The following is a 19,934-nucleotide window of genomic DNA, read 5'->3' as shown; positions in this document are numbered from 1 at the left end:
CCCCAGCTTGAATCCTGTACTGCTCAGCTGACCCTGTCTCAAGGTTTATTCTCAGAAGGCATTGCCATTTTGAAGGTTCTCAGCCACTTCATCTGTGAGATGGAATACCCAGTGTAAACCTTTCAGCTTGGGTTTTCTTGCAGCTTTTGATTCTTTACTTCCACCATCATCACCAAATGCCCCCAGTCATTAAGATCAACCCATGCAAGCAAAGCTGAAGGACCAAAGAGTGAGGGCATGGAGATGACAGTACAGTGAAAGGGAAGTGAATAGCAGGGTGTGGCTGAACAAGATGAAAGACATCCTGGTTGACATAGTAATCAATGCAAATGAGAATCTAGGCATTCAGCTCCAGAAATAAGCACTGGATTGTATTTCTTAAAGAACAGCAAAAGTGGTGTGCAAAGTTTGAGCAGATGTAAAGAAAAAAGCCATACTATCTGTCAAGAAAAGACCATTTGCAGCAAGATGGTGTGTTTACAGCCCTCACCTCTTCTAGGAAATACAGGAAATAAAAATGTGGCATACAAAAATCATGGAATCATTTACGTTGGAAGAGAATTTTAAGATCATCAAGTCCAGCTGTTAACCTAGCACTGCCAAGTCCACCACTAAACCATAAAAAAGTCATTCAAAACCTGGAATAGCTGAATGCTCAGGTAAGTATTTCTGTGTTTCATAGCATGTAAATTTCTCAGAAGACTCTCTCCTGAGAAAGCAGGGATTAGGTCTTATAGCCAGGATAGGCTGGGTTGAAAGTCAAGTCTTCCAGGTCACACTTTGCCTCCCCATCACTAGGACCTGGATGAAATCTGAATTCCGTTACAGCTGCTTCCCTTCCCCCCTGCTTGGACCTGAATGCATAAGTCCAAAATATTCCAAAAGCTTTGTTGTCAGAACTAGGCTTTGGAGAAACCACAGAAAGAAGCTAGAGGCCAGGACAGGTAACTAAACTCTGAAGATTTAACAAAAAGTTCGTTAATCCATGGTGCTCACTAATGACTTGATGCTTAGCGTGGTGACGCATGCCAAGTTACATGAACACAAGTCTTGCTACACTTTGCAATGCTTCAGCAACATTTTGGATTCTGTAAAATAAACAAAATCCAATTTTTATTGCCACTTCAAACATGCCAAGTACAAAGTGATACCAAGTATGTCTAGAATTATTCTCTCTCCATATTGCCATTATTACTAGTTAGCAGAGCAAGTCTAAATTACTCTCAACAGAGAATTATAAAACCTATTATAAAATGCATTCCACTTTGCAAGCAGGGGCAGAAACTGACAGGAGTGGAGAGCTTGGGATTGCAGCCCCCTGCAAACAGGCTTACTCATCCATCGTGGAACTGAGTATTACATAACTTGAGCTGTTGCTGCAGCAACTTTTCCCAGCCCCGGAACAGTGCCACAGAGGTGCTGCCTTAATATAGATAAGCAGCTTCACTGTCTCTTTACACAGCACATACAGTTAGCTGAAAATGAAGGACAGTTTAAAGAGAAATATGCAAGATAATTGTTTCAAAATTACTGGGAAATACTGATGTATGTAATGAAACATTAATTTTCAGCAGTGTTCGGTGTTAAAAACAGAGAGAAAGGCCAGGTAAGAGATGACTCCTTTTAATCACCACAATATAAATATTGAGTAATACAGTGATAAATGGATTGTGTGAAGGCAATTGGTATTTACAGTCCTCTGAAATCACTACTGTACTTACATACATAAGATGTTCATACCTTACATACTTACATGTGCACATGCCTGTGAATGTTCATACACTTGTTTAAAACCTGGTTTTGTTCCTCTCTGCAGCAGAGTTGTTGACATTGTTAAATTGAATGTCTAAGCCTCCTGGCCCAGGACTCCATGCAAAGCCTAGCTGGAAAGCCTCAGGTCCCAGATTTTCAGTGGCAAATTCTGTCGTGGGACGTCATATTTCTGGTTGCACTCTGGTCTTTAAATCCATGCTGATGTAGTTCACCTTGAACTCCATTCTACATTAGATGAATCCAAAAAGGCTTTCTGCACATACACACACACACACAAAAGTCATCATAATTTATATTTTCACAGAATCATAAAATGGTTTGGATTCCAGGGGAACACAGAGATCCTCTAATTCCAACCCCCTTGCTATGGGAAGGGACACCTTCCACTAGACCAGGTTGCTCCAAGCCCTGTCCAGTCTGGCCTTGAACACTGAAAGGGATGGGGCATCTACAGCTTCTCTGGGTAACCTGTGCCAGTGTCTCACCACCCTCAAGGTGAAGACTGTTTTCCCTAATGTCTAATTTAAGTCTCCTCTCTTTCAGTTTAAAGCCATTCCCCTTGTCCTGTCACTACACACCCTTGTAAAAAGTCCCTCTCTAGCTTTTGGTTGGTCCCCTTTAGGTGCTGGAAAGCTGGTTTAAGATCTCCTTGGAGACTTCTCTTCTCCAGGTTGAACAAGCCCTTTAATACCTTTTGGCGATAACTATGATAAACGGTAGCATGCATTTACATGAAAGTGCAGTAATATACAGGACATACATTTGTATCAAAAGTGAGGGCAGGAATTCAGCAACAAAACTGTCATCCCACATCATCACTGTGGCAACTGTGGCCAGCAGCTCTCTAATGCTTTGGGCCTCTCCTTGTAAGCCATGGCTGTACTGTTAGCAAAAGTCATAGGCACCCTCTACCATACCTCCTCAGGTCCTAAATGTTACTCTTTGTTATTTGCCTCTGAAACATGTTCTAAGCAGAGCTAAAATATACAGCTAAAAAGTCTGCTTATTTTTGCTTGGTTTTTAGCTAAACTATTTCTTTAGAATCAGTGTATCTGAAAGTTAGTGATGAGTAAATGCATGACTTCTTTCAATTTCTGTCATATTATGTCAGCTCTGTGTAGACACTTTTCTTTTTAAAACATCCCGCGATAAGTACATACAGTTCTACCATTGTCTGACATTGCATCTTAATTCAGCTTAGAGGAATCATCTCAGAGTCAGTAACTGCTCATTATGGGTTTCATCTAGGACCTCTTTATTCAGCTTTATGGAGAAAGAGACTTGGTTCAGCTGGAAAACAATAAGCCTAATGATGAAAAAACAGGTTTCTTCTCTCCTATCTCATGTCTCTCTCATGAAGGTTACATGCTTGATGTGCCAGGTCACATGGGAACAGCACAGGATGCACCCCGTGTGTCACACGGCACTGGCTGAGTGGCTGCTCTATTTCACAGAAGGCAGTGAAAGTGTCCTTACCAAGACTGTTACCAAAAACCTGCTTATTGAAAGTTTCTTAATACCTGTTCTGAAAAGCCAGTAAGGTGTGTGCTTCAGTCACTCCTCAGGTGGATCCCATCAGACTCCACTGGACCATATTCTGAAGCTACAGTTCAGTCCAGTGAAAACTGCACAGACAACTACTCTTATACAGACCAAAATGGCTTTTAATATCCCTAGACAAGGCAGTTCTGCACTGAGCCAAAGCACTCACCTTCTGGTGGAATGAATATGTTTAAGCTTCTACTTTCTTCACAGTGTCAAATACAGATTTAGAGGTGAGAAAAAGCAAGAAAATGAAACAAAAAGCAAAAAATCCTAATCTGAATGTTTAAATATTTTCCTAGCTTACACAATCAGCAACAATTTTCCTAGCTTACACAATCAACAATTATCCTTATTTTACAATTTTTTCTTTCATGAATGCTGTTTGACAGGCTAGAATGACTGAAATAAATTTGCTTATTGTGTCTTCAACAGAGTGCAAGTTTTAGAATATAAATGCATTTCTAAGCATTTATAAATGATAGCTTCTTTAGTCAGGAAGAGAAGAAGAAGTGAAAACAAAGATTTTTACAACTGGCTGATCCCTTTCTCTGATCTTTGCATTCCATCAGGCTGCAGCATTAGGCTAGCAATTTTGTGTACAACTTAATGTAATAATTTGAACATTAAATCACTCAGTAAATTCTTGACAGAAGTGACACTATACTTGTTTTTACAATCTGTCAATGACTATAAATTAATATGTAATTATGCTACTGCTGTGCTTTGGAGATATTCATTCAGCTTACATATTTTCCAGAATCTCCTACTAACACTGAGAAAGTTGCTTGACTTCTGTCATTTAGCTCACATCTCCAAGTTACCACAGGGACTGCCTCTTTCTTTGTACCTGTAAAGTACTTTGCACATAGGGACTCCCGAGCAACTACTGTAATATGAATTACTAATCTAGAATCTAGACTATTCCAACTTGGCTGGAAAAAAACCTGTAGGGACTGCGTAAGCCTGCTCCTGGAAGCATGAATCACTGCTTCTTCCTGAGAGGAAGCTGCCAACAGCTCTTGCGGGGGACACGCTCAACAAAACACAATTTACTCTGATGTCTGCTAAAGAAATCTCTTCTAGACCATACTCACTTGGCTAGCAACTGCCTCACTGAGATCACTTCTCCCACACCACTGCACCTCACCTAGGCTGAGCGTAATGATAAAAATATCTCAGCCAGTGACCACGGCCAGATGCCTGGTGACTTACAGGTGACTCAGAGCTCTGGTGCCTTTGACATTGTGGAGCATGTGAAACCTCTAACACAGCTGCATGACCTGGCTCAGAGAGAAAAATGCCTTAGCACGGTTCCACTGATTCCTCACTAAGCATTCTCAGATGGTAGCAGACGGCTTTTCCTTCTGTTAAGAGCTCTCAGATGCAATACGCAACAGTACTTGGTGCCAATCACATCTTCTATCCAACATCTGCACAGAGGCTGTGGGAATGATCGTGATGAAGTATACGGACTACAGTGTTAGTAATATCAATGCTACTTTTCTTTCAGTCTGGGAATTACAACTGCCCTCTGACACATCTAATATTAAGAACATACTGAGAGAGAGATGAAAAACAGCTTGGTGAAACTCAAGTCTAAACATATAAAGATGACATGAATTAAAGGAGAAAGCCTTTGGATGATACAATGAATCAAAAGATGTATATAGTTTTCTGGGATGGATTAGAGAAGTCCAAGGAGTAGAGACTTCTTTTGATCAGCTGCATTCCCCAAAAGGCTGTAAGTTTGCAAGAGTAAAAGCCCAGCACCCTTCTGCTTTTCCCCCAACTCATACCTTGCTTTCCTGATGCCAATGAGCACAGGATGTGGCCATGTTGACCATTCATCCACTTGGGAATTCTGCACCTTGAGGAGCCACAACAAAGTTCTCTGATGGTATTCACATCCCTTGGTCAATGCAAGTGGCTGAAAGCGACTGCCTTGTAACAGTTATTGTGATACTCACACTTCGGGAAGAAACACATTTTGTTTTCAGACCTTAAGAAGACAGGAGTTATTCGGGGTTTCTGAACAGTCATATGGTGATAGTCACTTTTGACAATGTGCCATTTTTTCCAGGAGTTGCAGCTTTTCACGAGGTCTGTATTTCTCTCCTGAAACATGAACCCAAGCAAAATTAGAAATCCCTCTCCTCACCCGCTTTTCCAGGCCTTCTCTCTGTGTGTAAAAACTCAAGAAAGAAGCGGGCATTCTTTCCTTTGCACGCTACCCTCAGTCATTTCAGGCTGCTCACAGGCAGGCCGCAGGGGCAGACCTTTCCTGCGGCCATCTGCGGGGCCCTTGCTCCGCGGTGCGGCACCCCGCGCAGCGCTCCGCCTGCAGCCAAAACTGGCGGCCCTCAGCCAGACCACCAGCGGCTTGGGACGGCGGTGCTGGGCCGTGCCGGGGCACCGGGGGAGACCACCACAACCCCGGCTCTCCCGTCCTCACCTGACAGCAACGGCCCCTTCCACCGGGCCGGGGTTAGCGCGGGGCCAGGCTTCCTTCCCTGCGGTCCATGCCCCGCCCGTGGGAGGAGCGGCGAGCGGCCCCGACCCCGCGGCGGCCGGAATCGCGGGCGGCCGAGCAGGCGGAGCCAGCGAGCCGGCGGGCAGCTACGATATGTCGCACCCGTCGCCTGTCTCCCGGCCCAGCCAACCCTCCAATCCCCGCACCTTCTTCGATGTGGACATCGGGGGCGAGCGAGGTGGGGAGGGGGCGGAAGCGGCGGGGTCCGGGCCGGGTCGGGGGGGGCTGGGATACCCCTGTGCTGAACGCTCGGGGGCCGGGCCAAGCGGGGGGGAGCTGCGTGGCTCATGCCCGGGCCAGGCCGCGGAGAGGAACGTTTTCGACGGGGAGGAACAAGCAGGGTTGGGCCCCGATGGCGCCGCACCACGCTGGCTGCAGTCACCCGAGCTGCGAGTACAGACAGCCGGCTCGGGAGAGGAGAAACGCGGCTCGCCGTGAACGGGCGTCCCTGGGACGGGGAGGGGCTTATCCGGGGGCTTTGCGCTCTTCCCCCGAGGTTTCCCCACCAGAGCCCACAGGCCCGAGGGAAACGGGCCACATGGCTGCACAGGTACCCCGTCCCCGGGCTTCCCAGCTGGGGGAGTGTCCGTGCGGGAGCGGGTACCGCTGTCACAGGCTCCCCTCAGAGACGCGCACCAGCAGGCGCCATGTGGGTGCAGGCCGCGGCCCACTCCCCTGCTCCCGCTCACCCCACCGCAGGGTTCGGCCTTGGTCAGGAAGGGGTTCTGCCTTCCGGCGGTGACCGACTGGAGACCCGCTGAGCCGGGCAGCTGTGGTGTAAGGAGGTGAAAGCTGAGGCGGGCCTGGTTGTTCCCTTGGCGTCTGTCGTCAGGGTTGCAGGAGGTCACTGGAAAATCTGTGTGAACGGTCAAAATGGAAATCCGAAAACAACAACATGGTAGCTGGGGTGGTACTTGAAAGTGCAGGTTCCCAGCATTCGCATGGGTGAAGATAGATGCTGCCGTTTTGTCAAGGCAGCACCTCTCATGTATTTGTTCTGCTGCTCGAAAGAATAAAAGAAGCAAGTCTGCAAGAGGATCTGTGGTTATTGACTTTCAGTTCTCTAATTTGTTTTCATTCCTGTATTAATTAGAATTAATATATTTACATTTAGCTTCCGGTAGAGTGAAGTTATGTTAACTAATTGACTGTGAGGCTGATGAGAAAACAGGATCATCAACTGATGGCAGCTGCGAGGAGTGAGAAACAGCTCCCTAAGAAACCACTTTATGAAAAGATGAGAGTCTGACACAGAATCCATTTATCAACTATTACAGGATCTGTTAGCTACACAGGTTTCACTTCAGTTAAAAAAAGTACATTTTTTGATTTAACAATTGCTTGCAGCATCTGTAACTGTAAATAGCTATTATTCCTCCTCAGGTATTACTGTGTCCTAGTAAAATTGGGGTTTAAGAGAATGAGGAGTAAGGTTAGTATACATGTTTGGCATAAGCTTTTTGATCAAATAAAAGGCAAACCAGTCTTTAAATTTTGTCTATTTTTGATTGAACAGACTACATATATATGTTAAAATAGACATCAGTATACACGTTAAAGTACGCAATTTGGTTTTAATACACGTGTAATTTCCTATGCACATTTTCCTGGCAAAAGACGCATTTGAAATTTTTGGCAGAATCTGTCTTTATTCCCCTTAAAGTGTTCTTGATAGTGGAATTCATTGTTGCTGATAATCTTGCTAAAAATCTACTCTATCTGTGCCAGCAGTTGCCACTGAACAAGCCCAAAATGCAAACTGAATAACATTTGCCCAGTAACGCATCACCATGCCAAGGATGTGACTTAAAAATATGCTTCATTCATCTGTCATTTCAGTTGGACGCATTGTCTTTGAATTATTTGCTGATGTTGTACCTAAAACTGCTGAAAATTTCCGTGCGTTATGTACGGGAGAGAAAGGAATGGGGCCTACCACTGGAAAACCTCTCCATTACAAAGGATGTCCTTTCCATAGAAGTAAGTTCCATGAAATCCTCTCTTTTCCTGTTGGTAACTGAAGTCCTATATTATCATATTTGAAATAATGTTAAGTAATATTTTGGAGTACTTGTTTAAGAAATAGCTTGACTGAAAGTAAAGTTTTTGACTTTCTGATCCTCCTAATGACAAGATGGTCTTACCATGCATTGACAGTAGTAAAATATAAATGCATTAGTAAGTTAGTAAAACTAGTCTAGTGTGCGCTGTGAGTACGTTGAAATGAATTTCAGGTAAAGGATTAAATATCAACTGAAAAGGAGTACTTAGGGGACACTTAATAAAGCGTGGGTTTTGATTTTATTTAAGTATGGGTGCTGCTGACAGGGATCACTCATCATCTCCAAATTATTATTTCATGCCTTTCCTGCCTTGCTGCTATATTTTATAATTATTTTCTTTTACAGTTATAAAGCAGTTTATGGTCCAGGGTGGAGATTTCTCAAACCAAAATGGCACAGGTGGAGAAAGTATCTATGGTGAAAAATTTGAAGATGAAAACTTTCATTATAAGGTACTCCATTGAAAATACTAGTTGTGTTCAGTTTTTGAAGTTTCAATGATTTTTGTTTTTCTTGATGTTCAGAATTAGCACTGTTTAGTCCAAGGTTCATGTATTTTTAAGCAGTCAAACGAATGCAGCAAAAAAGCCCCAACTAGTTTGTCCTTATAGTCTTTGTTGAGTACAGAATACATGTATGAATACACAAAATGAGGTCAACCTCACTGAACAAAGTCAACCATAGCTCAATTTTTCTTTTTAATTGCACCATCAGAAATTCATTTGAAACAATATTTTAGTTCTCATCAAATTAAGGGTGATATTAGAGTGGCAAATTTTGTTACTCAGACATATACAGTATGTTAGCATTAACTGGATTTTATACCTTTTTTTTTCATTTATTAGTAACATTCAGATCAGATGTGAGAAATACGTGTCTTAAGAAGTAGGGAATCCATGGTAGGTTGCAGAATTAATCCAAAAGATAAAGCATTTTCCCCACTGCATTTATTTTCAATGGTACAAGAAGTAAATGGTTGTTTACAAGTGGCTTTTTTCACCCAAAATGTTGGAAAAACGTGCTGTGAACAAAGCAAGTTTTTGAATATGCAAAGGCCTCAATGTGAGGATGTCATTTTAAGAGATGCTCTCTTTGATGGCAGAAATTCCTACTCCTTCCATTACTTATTCCCACTCTTGTGTCAGAGCTCACTATTTCATTACTAGCAACCATAAGTGTAGTCCCACAAGCAGTTTTGTCAGCCCAGCAGTGTGAAGAGAGGCAGGAGCTGCGCTGCAAGAGTAGGAAATTCTGAAACAATCTTTGTCCTCAAAATCATCATCTAGCGAGACTGCAAGTGCATGTGCTTTACACCACATGTACAATTTTAGATAAGCAGTTTTCTCAGGGTGTATCCTGTATATTTTTTCTTGTTTCTTTTGCAAAGGCATAGCTTTCAAAATGTCCATTACCATTCTTCGGACTTCTCATCATAAAAATCGAATGCAGTTGATGCCTCCACAGTCTGTCTTTTGACATAAATTGACTTTTGAAAAAAATCTTTTTAAAGCATTTTAGCATTTTAAGCATTTTACCTTGCTTTGAAAATGGCTATTCCAGGAAGAGGACTGCTTTTTATCATGCTGTGCAGCAGGTATGCACACTTTAAGCCTACAATTTAAACAGTATTTAAGATCTTCAAATCTAAGTACTACCTGTACACTGTGACTTAGATGTTTTGGATAGCAGACTTAGCTGTTCTGGAGAAAAACTGCAACCATAATAATTGTTTCTGAGTGCTCATCTGTGTTCTCAGCTGTACTGAAAGGGCAGTGTGGCATGAAAAAATCCCTTGTGCTTGAACTGTGAGTAATCACATCTTGAACCTGGATAGGAGTACAACTTGGAAACAACAAAAATAACATGTTTTTCAAGCACCCCTTACAACAGTCAAGACACCCAGAGCTGTAGGTGTAACAGTCTCAGCACTGACATTAACTGAGTTCATTATGTCTAATTATGTGATAGCATATGAATGACTCCTCAATAATACTGACTAAAAGAATTACAGGCATTGTTGACCCATGTCTAAAACAAAGCCCTGACTGCAATTGTGTTTACCTCCTAACAATATTGTAGGAAAACAAAATATGGTAATACTCTACTAGTCAGGCGTCAAAGTCCATAACCAGGTTTGGAGCAATATCTAGAAATGTAGCCAAACATTCATCATAGATTTAATTACAGTTAGGAGAGATGTTCTCTGAAGTCTGACAGTTGCTATGGTGGTCTCCCTCCCCTTCTCCCCACAATATCAAGTTTCATAGGAATCCCACAGTTTGCATGCTTCAGTATATATGCGTGGTATAACATGCTGATTTAAGTTAAACAGGGTTCCTTACAATTAATAACAGATCAGCTTGGGGAGAATAACATCTTAATGGCTGCGTCATGTCAGTTTAACAAGAGAATCACAAGACATATGAAAAGTAGATTTTTGCAGTACAAGTGTAAATGAAGTAATCTGTGTGGTGGTGCAAGATAATTCTTATTTCAAAGAAGGAAAAAGTACTTGCAGCAAACAAGATAAACAATATTTTCTCATGTTGGGCTGTTTAATAAATTTTTGTTAGATTGTGGCCTGGTAGCATAAGCCAAAATAATTAGATGGTTAAAAATCGCAAGAGAATAAAAACTGGCTGTCTGTGAAAGTGAAGGAGTTAACCTTCCCCCCTTCCTCCCCCAACCTTTAAATAATAAAGACCACAGACCCATAAACCCCACAGTTCTGCAACATACTTTGGGTGAGCAGCCTTTATAAAATTAACAGTACATACCCATCCTGAGAGTGTAACTTTGAAGTTGCTTTAAGTGGTGTTTAGCTTTGTTTCTCAAGGCCAGTGGTCTTGAGTAACCCAGGGAAGAATTTCACATGTCTCTCAGGCGATCTGTCCAAACTTGGCAGCACTGCAGGGATTGAGTGTACCAGAAGCAGACAGATGTTACAGCATCCAGTCACACAGGCGGCTCTGCTTTCTGGACTGCTGTGTGGCGAGTAAAGGTGCAGAGCTAGGTATTTGCCCTCTTCAGTCATGATGGGTAAAATTAATTGCTAACTATATGTAACTGGTTTACCAACTTGCCATTATGGCTGTCCTTGCTGTATATATTAACTGCCTTACAGGATCTTCTGTATGGTTTTATAATAGATCTTTTATATGTTGTGATTTTCTTTTCCCCAACACAGCATGATAAACCAGGGCTGCTGAGCATGGCAAATGCAGGACCTGGTACTAATGGCTCTCAATTCTTCATTACAACGGTGCCTACTTCTCACCTGGATAAGAAACATGTGGTGTTTGGCCAAGTGATCAAAGGAATGGGAGTAGTTAAAATACTGGAAAATGTTGAAGTGAAAGGAGAAACTCCTGCTAGGGTAAGCAAAATCCAGAGCACCTACAGATGATGTTTATTCTTCCATTATATGACATATATTCATATCTTCTAAATACTTGGTGTAATTCTTACAACTGTTAAATGTTAGCCAGTTATTTTTATGAACAGTGTTAATTTCCATTTTGCTGTCCTTGTCAAGAGGCTTTTGTTCTTTTGCTGTAAATTTCCCCTGCACAAAAGAAATATTGTTCAACACAGCTGTGAGGGTGGAAGCCTCTACCAGGGTGAAGGTGGAAATGCACAGCTAGAAGTGTAGGATGGGTGGTGGAATTAAAAGGTGGAATTCACAATCCTACCTAGGGGATATGTAATTCTTGTTGTATTTCTGGAAAAGCAGTTGGTGTGTAGGTCAACTCAGTCTGTGGTTTGAAACATTAGTACCTCTGTAACTTTAAAAGACTTAGTAGATTACGAAAGAACTGTCTTCTCTAACGCAGTAGAACTTCCGTATCTTGTGTTCTGCTGCAGCTCAGCCTGCTGCCAGTTCCTCTTCCAGCCTCTCCATGGAGCGTGGGTATGGTGTTCATGGAATGCTGCTCCTCTGAACTTAATGCTTGGTGTGACAAAAGCCTTTTGAAATCTGAAGAGGGACTTTTTACCAGGGCATGCAGGGATAGAACAAGGAGGAATGGCTTTAAACTGAAAGTGGGGAAGATTCGGACTAGGTATTAGGAAGAAGTTCTTCCCTGTGAGGTTGGTGAGGCACTGGCACAGGTTGCCCAGAGAAGTTGTGGCTGCCCCATCCCTGGCAGTGTTCAAGGCCAGGTTGGACAGGCTTTGAGCAACCTGGTTTAGTGGAATGTGTCTCTTCCTGTGGCAGGGGGTTGGAACTTGATAATCTTTAAGGTCACTTCCAGCCCAAACATTCTGTGATGAGGGTAGGCTAATGAAGTGGTGGGTTTCTGAAATCAGTGCACCCAAACAACTGATGAAAAAGCATTTGTACTGAATTTGAAAGAGCAGTCATCAGCTGTAGCTTTGTTTTGGGGGGAAGCTGTCTTAACAACTAACACTTCTGTTTATTTTTTCAGTTGTGCGTCATTGCAGAATGTGGAGAGCTAAAGGAAGGAGATGACTGGGGAATTGTGCCTCAGGATGGATCTGGAGATGCTCATCCAGATTTTCCTGAAGATTCAGATATGGACTTGAAAGATGTAAGTATTTTTCTTTTAAGGTATCTTACAGAATGTAAACCTGGTAGGTAATCTGAGTTACATGGTATCTGTGATGATGTTCCCTAAGTCTTTTGTTCTTAGGAATCAGTCAAGGTCCTGATTAAATGGTGACAGTTTTAGGAAAGAGAATGCTGTGGGAGTGGATTGCTCTCTCTTTTTTTTCCAGTACTAATTGCAGCTGATTTTCCCCCCATTAACTTAAACAACAATTATTTAACAGTTGCTGCACTTATTTTCCTGTCCTTCATTTCTTTATACTCTTGTTTGTGCTGTAGTGACAAATTGCAATTACTGGAACTCCATCCTGCAGATGACTAAATGTTGTACTTACACACTTTTTCTGTGCAACTTTTAAAATATCCACCCTTAAAAATATTTTGCTTCACGTACTAGAAATAGTAAAAGTTCAGCCTTTAAAAAAGATTTTTCACTACATCAGAGCTAGTTGTTTTCAATTCCCAGTAGTTGTTTGCTGCTCAGGTTGTTCAAACTGAAGTGAGACCTGATGGTGAGAGTTAGGGAGCAGACTGGTAGAAGCAGCTCTTCTGCAGGTTTTTACTTCATCATGAAGTGAAATAGACAAACTGTAAATCAGTGAATTTATAGAGGGGCAGATAAAGGAGGCTGCACGTGTAGGTTCCAAATAGAGTATTGGAAATAGAAGAGCAAAGAAACATTACAGCTAGAAACCAAGACACTCCTTGTGTAAGGCCACTGAGAACGACTTCAGCCTGTGAAATTATTTTAGGATAGATAGCATTTGCTGTGGTTCAGAACTGAAGCTGGCAGGTGCCTGCCTTTCATTTTTAAACTAGTTCATATAAACTAATTACAGAAACCATGATGACATTGGTCTCATGCTGTAATTAGTTTTTTTCCAAGGTCACTAATTCTAATAGAGTAGAAGGGTAAACTGATAGCATTACAAAGAGCAATATATACATTTGATGGAGCTTAAGCCAGCTGTGCTATAGAGAGCAGTAATTATAAACTTTAATTGCCACTGGAAAAGTAACAACACTGGAAATGGAAACAATGGATTCAATAAAGACAGGCAGTTGTTCTTTTTCTCCTTCTACAGGTGTTTTAAGTGTTTTGATAGAAGAACTGTGTTGAAAAAACCTCTAGTTCGAGTGTGTGCAGAGTTCAGGGGACTCTTACCATTCTGAGAAGCAGAAGACAAGTTTTTTTCTGGGGAATAAGTCAGTCTTGGTTGAATACTTTGGTTGTTAACATGTCTTCTTTTACATGAGTAACGGTCAACACCTTTATATATAGCTTTCTGTGGGTAGCAGCATCTAGGGGAAGGAGTTGAACTGCTATGTTGTTTCTGGTATTTTCTCACACTTTATACTGTAGAAAACCCATTAGGAATTTAATCTTTCAGACTGTTGTGTTACATAAAGTAGAAAATTTTACGGGAGTGGCTTGAAGCTAGTCTTTGTCTACAATTGGAATGTTTTTATTCTGAGATTTTATAATCTTTGAAAGAGGATGGACCTGGGTTAAACATTAAGTTATTCAAGACTTCTTTCATAAGTACCTTCATCCTTTATATTTTCCATCTATTTTATTAGGTTGACAAGATTGTGGCTATAGCAGAAGACATAAAGAATATAGGAAATACTTTCTTCAAATCGCAAAATTGGGCATTGGCAGCTAAAAAGTATAGTAAAAGTTTACGGTAAGGCTATCATCATTCAATCAGGTAGTTCTTGTAACCCAAATTAATACTGATAACAAGCAATGATATGTGCATTTAAAAAGTGCCTGTTGCTGTGCTTTCTTCTTTTTTAAACAAAGAGCCTTCTAAATCTGGAAAAGATGTGGTTGTTTTTTAGCTACTTACTCAAGCAGGTCTTCTACTCACTGCTATAGGTAAGAGCTATAGGCATGAAGTATAGTTTAGAACTGACTAAATGCTCTTTTTTTAATACTCTTGGTGTGCTGGTGCATAACTGGGAAGAAAGCACAATAGTAGACAGAGTAGTCAATGGACAGGAAAGGAGGGAGATACTTTTTTCTCAGATTTCTAAAAACCAGTAGGTTTCACAAACAGGTCAGTTTGAGTACCCCAAATGTGACCCTTATTAATTTGCCATTATTTTTTCTGAGGCTTCATACCACCATCCTGACTCCACGTATACTTCAGAATCATGTCTTCAAAATCATGGTGGTCTTGCTTTTGTTTCCATACTGCTCCTTTCTTTTTTTCATGCTTTTTGCTTTATGAGCTTCTCCTATATATATATATATATTATATATATATACATATATATATACATATATATATATACATATGTATATATATATATATATATATATATATATATATATATATATATATATACATATATATATATATACTGACCTTTATCCCTACCTTCTCAATAATAACTGGCTAACTAGCAGTAACAACAATGAAAGAAAAAGAATTTGGGCATATTTAATGTTTCAGCTGAGTTTTTAACTGATTGGGATTCAAACAAATAATGTCTTTCTGAGCCATAAAAGTGTATCTGTTAATTACAGATACTAACCCAAGATGCAGCGTTTCCCCCTGCCCTCAAAAAGCCCCTCATAGACCAACAGAAAACCTAAAGTAAATAGGATTTCTATGTAAGCCTTTCAGAAATCACCCAGAAAAGAGGATGAAATGGATCTTTAGGGCTTTGTGTGTTGTAGCTGTCCATTTCTTCTCTCCATTCTTAGGTCAGTATCATCCCTTACAATTAGTTGCCTTACTTACTCTTAAGCACACGGAGTGAAGGCTCTTCAAATCTGAGCAGACAGTTTCTATTTGGTCCCTATTTGTTTGTCCCTGTGGATTGGAAGGATACTAACTTTTGTGGGGTAAACAAATTCGATCTTTCCAGCTGATCAGACTTTTGTGGACACGCCCTGTTGTTTTGTACTAAAATCTAATACTGTCTGTATTTTATGTTTACACCTTTATGTACAATGGTGTATGTTAGCTGGCATTGCATCAGAACTGAAAGGCACAGAATAGCTCTTGGCACGGTATCTCCCATGTCTTAACTACAACTCACCGGCAAACCATCCTGACAGTTGTTTTTTTTCTTTTTACCAACAGTAACCATTATAACTTTATGTTCTTTTTCCTCTCCTACTGGTGCTTAAACATTTTATTTATTTATTTTATATGTAAGAATTGACACTTTTTAAAAAAACCCACCATATTACTTCTTGTTGTCTTTCATGTTTTGGTATGATTTATAAATAGTAGAGATGTTCATTTCAAACATAACTCTCCTTAGCTTTTTGCCCTTTTATCTCTCTGCTGGTTCTCATCTTTTTTAAGTATTGCTTATTCTGTGATCCAAAGTTTGATACATACCATGCAACAGTCATAGGGCATGCAAAAATAGAACTTACATAGGCACTGATCTGCAAAGACAGCATTAAACATGGCATGCTCAAAATGTGAATGTATGCAACTTGACATAAAAACTGACAGCATTAGCACACCATAATTCAAGAAGAATGAGTTACAGTTTGCCTACCAGTTTTCCTATGAAACAGATGCTCTAAATGATGTGGCTTAGTCCTGAACTAGTGTCAGTTTTGAAGTTCAAGAAAAAAGTTGTGAAGACAGTGGAAAGAAGGTGGAGTTATTAATGCTCGTAAACCACCCTCCTTTACAAGATAAAGTTAGATTCTGATTTTAGCCATAGATTCCTACACCAATTAAAATATTGCTGAGGGAGCTGAAGAAGAGGTGAAGCTTCCCATGAATATGGAAGGTGCAGTGGTAGTGCTGACTTTTTGCCACTAATGAGAACATGTTTTTGGGAATAAACAATCACTGAGAGAAATCCTAATGGTTTCATGCCATCTAAATAGTGCATTTGTCTAAGAAAAAGAATGCTGTTAGTACAGTGGAGGACTAGGAGTTACAGGAAAACGTTCACCACCAGGGAGTTAATCTTTCTTGTCAGGATAGGTCTTGTATATTTAGTTTAATAGATATTTGTAATAGTGGAATTGAAACTGCTTAAAAAATAACCACTTTGGATAGGCCAGTTTGCACATACCTGTAGAAAGATGGCTAAGGGCCAAACAAAATGGGAGTTGCAACATTAATACATGTGCTTTGTAAATCTGTTTTTCTGCAGGTATGTAGAAGCTTCTGAAGCACTGGCAGAGGAGGCAGACAAACCAAAGCTAAAAACTGTTGCTCTGACCTGCATTCTAAACATTGGCGCTTGTAAACTAAAACTGTCGGATTGGCAGGGAGCCATTGAAAGTTGTTCAGAGGTAAAGTTAATGTCTAGTATTTTGATGAACAGTTGTCCTAGATAGAAAATGGAGACTGAAACTGTGAAGCTTTTCTACAGAGTCTTCTCACAAGCTTTATGATTTCAAAGTAAACAAAGTGGAAGGCTGACTGTGAAGTTATTGCTAACTTTTCCAGTACGTGGCTTTTAAAAAAGATTTTGAAATGGAAAATGACTCATTAGAATCAAACAAAAGAGGGGTGTTGCTTACTGCCAGATAAAATGCACACTGTCACTGTCAGTTTGGTTTGCAGAGCTGATTTTTATATTACAAAGTTAAACTGTCTTCAGTGAAAGAGGAATACTTTTCTCTGGAAGACTAGCATGAGCAAAACATTCTATTTGCTTTTAGACTGATGGTCTTGTACCTTGTTCTAACTAAAGCCCTTTCAGGTAGGCTTAGTAGTGAGATGAAATCAGTGAATAGGAGGAAAGAAGGAAATAATAAATATGGAAACACTGAAAAATAATAAAATGAAAGGGTGGAGAGGAAGGAATGGTGACATAAACATACTGTCAGAATTTAGTACATTTGAGGAAACTTTAAATAGTTCAGTAAAACTCTGAAATTTTGAAGGAACTGATTGAAGAATGTTCTTATCTGTTAGTAGAGGATCCTGAGCAGAACCTCCCAGGGCTTCATGCTGAAAGCAGGAGTCTCGGCCCATCTGTGTGTGAGGGTCTTCAGAGAGCCGGCTTGCTTTCTAGCCTGTTGATGGCGTTAGCACATGGAAAACTTTCATAAACCTATATTTAGAATGGACAAATGGGGAATGAGGAAAATAAAACAACGGTGTAGTGTGATATATGTCATCTAGAGAATAGTAAAAATTGAAATGGCATTTAAGTGTTACAGATGGAAATTATTAACCACAATATGTGCCACTGTGGAAAAAAATCCCCACACTTTAAGATTACAGAATTTTTAGATAAAGCCAGCTCCATAGCTGCAACAGATTTCTGCAAGGTAGTCAGCTTACATCTCATAACAAATGTTAAACAGCATATTAGAATTTTAGTAAGAACAGCAGTTTCCTAAGGTTAACTAGGTTAACTGTCCAGTGTCTGTAATTCTTAATTACTGATTTAAAGTTAGTAAGTGGAATCAATGAAGCCATACATTAATGCAAACAGATTTCCAATATATTCTTTAAAATAATAAAAAGACACACCGTAGAGCTATCTGCAGTAAGAAAAAAGAACGTGATCTTCACAGGCAAGAAAAGGAAACAGCTAGCTAGCCAAATTCCCTAAGGTACATCAAAAAAATAAGTAATCATAAATAGTAGAACAATTTCTTTGCCCAGCCACCATTTCCTATTTTGATATGCCATACTGGCATATATGCACATTAGTGAAACTCTTCAGCTCAAAAGAGACATAATGACTGGAACTTGGCAAGGTTCCTGAAGCATTAGATGGACTGCTTGGATGCATCTTTCTAGCCTACAGTGAGAAAAGCTTTACAGGAAATCTGTGTCTTTTATTTATGACACCATTTGAGGGTTTTTTTTTGGTGTGAAGGAAGGAGCTGCAATACAGACTTATACTGTGAGACTCAAGGTTAGGATAATTTGAACTGCAGTAACAACTTTGCCTTAACAGATACATACATATATATATATATATATACATACATTTATATGTGCACATACATACACAGATGTTCCATTTTATCCTCAATGTATGCTTGCCCTTCACAAAAGGCCTCTCCTGGTCCAATGGTATTAAAACTGATTAGCTGGCTATTCAGTGTGCTACATTAGAGCATTCCTTTTTACACAGTTAATGTTTTGACAGCTTACCCTCAAACCAACTGGAGATACTGTCTGCTGGTGTGAACTGTGCCATTTGTGGAGATGGGAGGCTGTGAAGTATATGAAATGTTAATGTGACAATTTTATTAAATTTACAGGCTCTTAAAATAGATCCAGCAAATACTAAAGCTCTCTACAGACGGGCTCAAGGATGGCAGGGAGTAAAAGATCTCGATCAGGCATTGGTAATGATCACAATATTTAATAGAATTTTTATCTTAGCTAAACACTTCATCAGAACATTAATTTATGTTTCTCTTTTATTTAAGGCTGATCTTAAAAAGGCTCATGAAATTGCCCCTGAAGACAAAGGTAAAATAAAGCTGTTTCTTTACAAATTCTTTACTTCTAAGAATGTAACAAATTAACCAGGGTAGTGTTTTGTAGGAACTGATACCAGTGCTATGCCCAAAATGCTAGCCTCTAACAACTTCAGTGCTGACAGAGCCCTCTGAAGCATTCTCACCTGGTTTTACACAGCAGTGATGCTTCTGTTGCTCTGGGTAACCTGCTGATGTAGGTCAACAGCATGCCTCTTGAACCATCTCTCTGTGTCACAGAGGTCTTACTAACTTAATTTCCTGGTCTAATTGGACAGGATTTTTGGCATATGAATTCTGTGCTGGCACCAGTACTGTGCTTGCCACATCCTCCTCTACCTGGTTACTTTACTGTAGGGACAAGGTTTTTTGCTGCCTATGTATCTGACCTAATTGAAGATTAATGCAGTTCTGTTAAATGAAATAACATGGGTAAGGTGCAGCAGTATGAGCTGGTCTTGACATATTAAGAGACATAATGTAAAGAGATTACCGTAACTCTATTGTGGATTTTCTTTCTAAGCAGCTATCCAGACGGAAACACTCAAAATCAAGCAGAAGATAAAAGCCCAGAAGGAGAAAGAGAAGGCAGCTTATGCTAAAATGTTTGCTTGATTTTTTTCCCTAAACTTCTAAATCTATGCACTAACTCATGCAAAAGGATAAATGGAGCCGCTTCGTTCATTTGCCCTGTGCTGCAGTTTTCAGTGTTTACAACTCAGAAGTCTAATAATAAAGACAAACTGTTCAAAGGTGAAGTGGGTTTTATTTTTAAGCTGTAATAACTTGTGTTTTGCCACTCAGGTGTGTTTTTGCAGCTTCCTAAGAAGCATAGTTTCACACCAAGACAATTTAGGCGATTTCTGTTAGAATTTTTATTAGAGTGGGCCTGATGTATTTTAAGGAATAAAAATGCTACATACAACGAAGGTGCAAGTATTACACTTGTTTTTTACAGGTTGTACTGCAGATGGGCTCCATATTACCATCAGGGGAAAACAAAATCGCAACTGTAAA

General features: G+C 40.2%; 1 protein-coding gene across 2 annotated transcripts; it reads left to right on the top strand.

Moving 5' to 3' along the window:
- The first annotated feature begins 5,845 nt into the window (after positions 1-5,845).
- PPID (peptidylprolyl isomerase D) lies at positions 5,846-19,675 on the top strand. 2 transcript variants are annotated; one of them, XM_057419250.1, is made up of 10 exons: positions 5,846-6,026; positions 7,688-7,828; positions 8,257-8,363; positions 11,099-11,287; positions 12,339-12,461; positions 14,060-14,166; positions 16,619-16,760; positions 18,696-18,782; positions 18,867-18,909; positions 19,444-19,675. In XM_057419250.1, exons 1-10 carry the CDS (start codon positions 5,942-5,944, stop codon positions 19,530-19,532), a joined length of 1,113 nt encoding a protein of 370 aa, XP_057275233.1. In that variant the 5' UTR covers positions 5,846-5,941; the 3' UTR covers positions 19,533-19,675. The 2 variants fall into 2 exon arrangements, with proteins under 2 accessions (XP_057275233.1, XP_057275234.1); XM_057419251.1 differs by lacking the exon at positions 18,696-18,782.
- Positions 19,676-19,934: the final 259 nt, after the last annotated feature.

This window comes from Pezoporus wallicus, unplaced genomic scaffold (assembly GCF_028554395.1).
Source record: "Pezoporus wallicus isolate ANWC-B61680 ecotype Strahan unplaced genomic scaffold, APGP_CSIRO_Pwel_v1 contig_2384, whole genome shotgun sequence".
Classification (NCBI taxonomy): Eukaryota; Metazoa; Chordata; class Aves; order Psittaciformes; family Psittacidae; genus Pezoporus; species Pezoporus wallicus.
The sequence above is the reverse complement of the archived record's forward strand: the minus strand, read 5'-3'. Positions and strand labels throughout refer to the sequence as shown.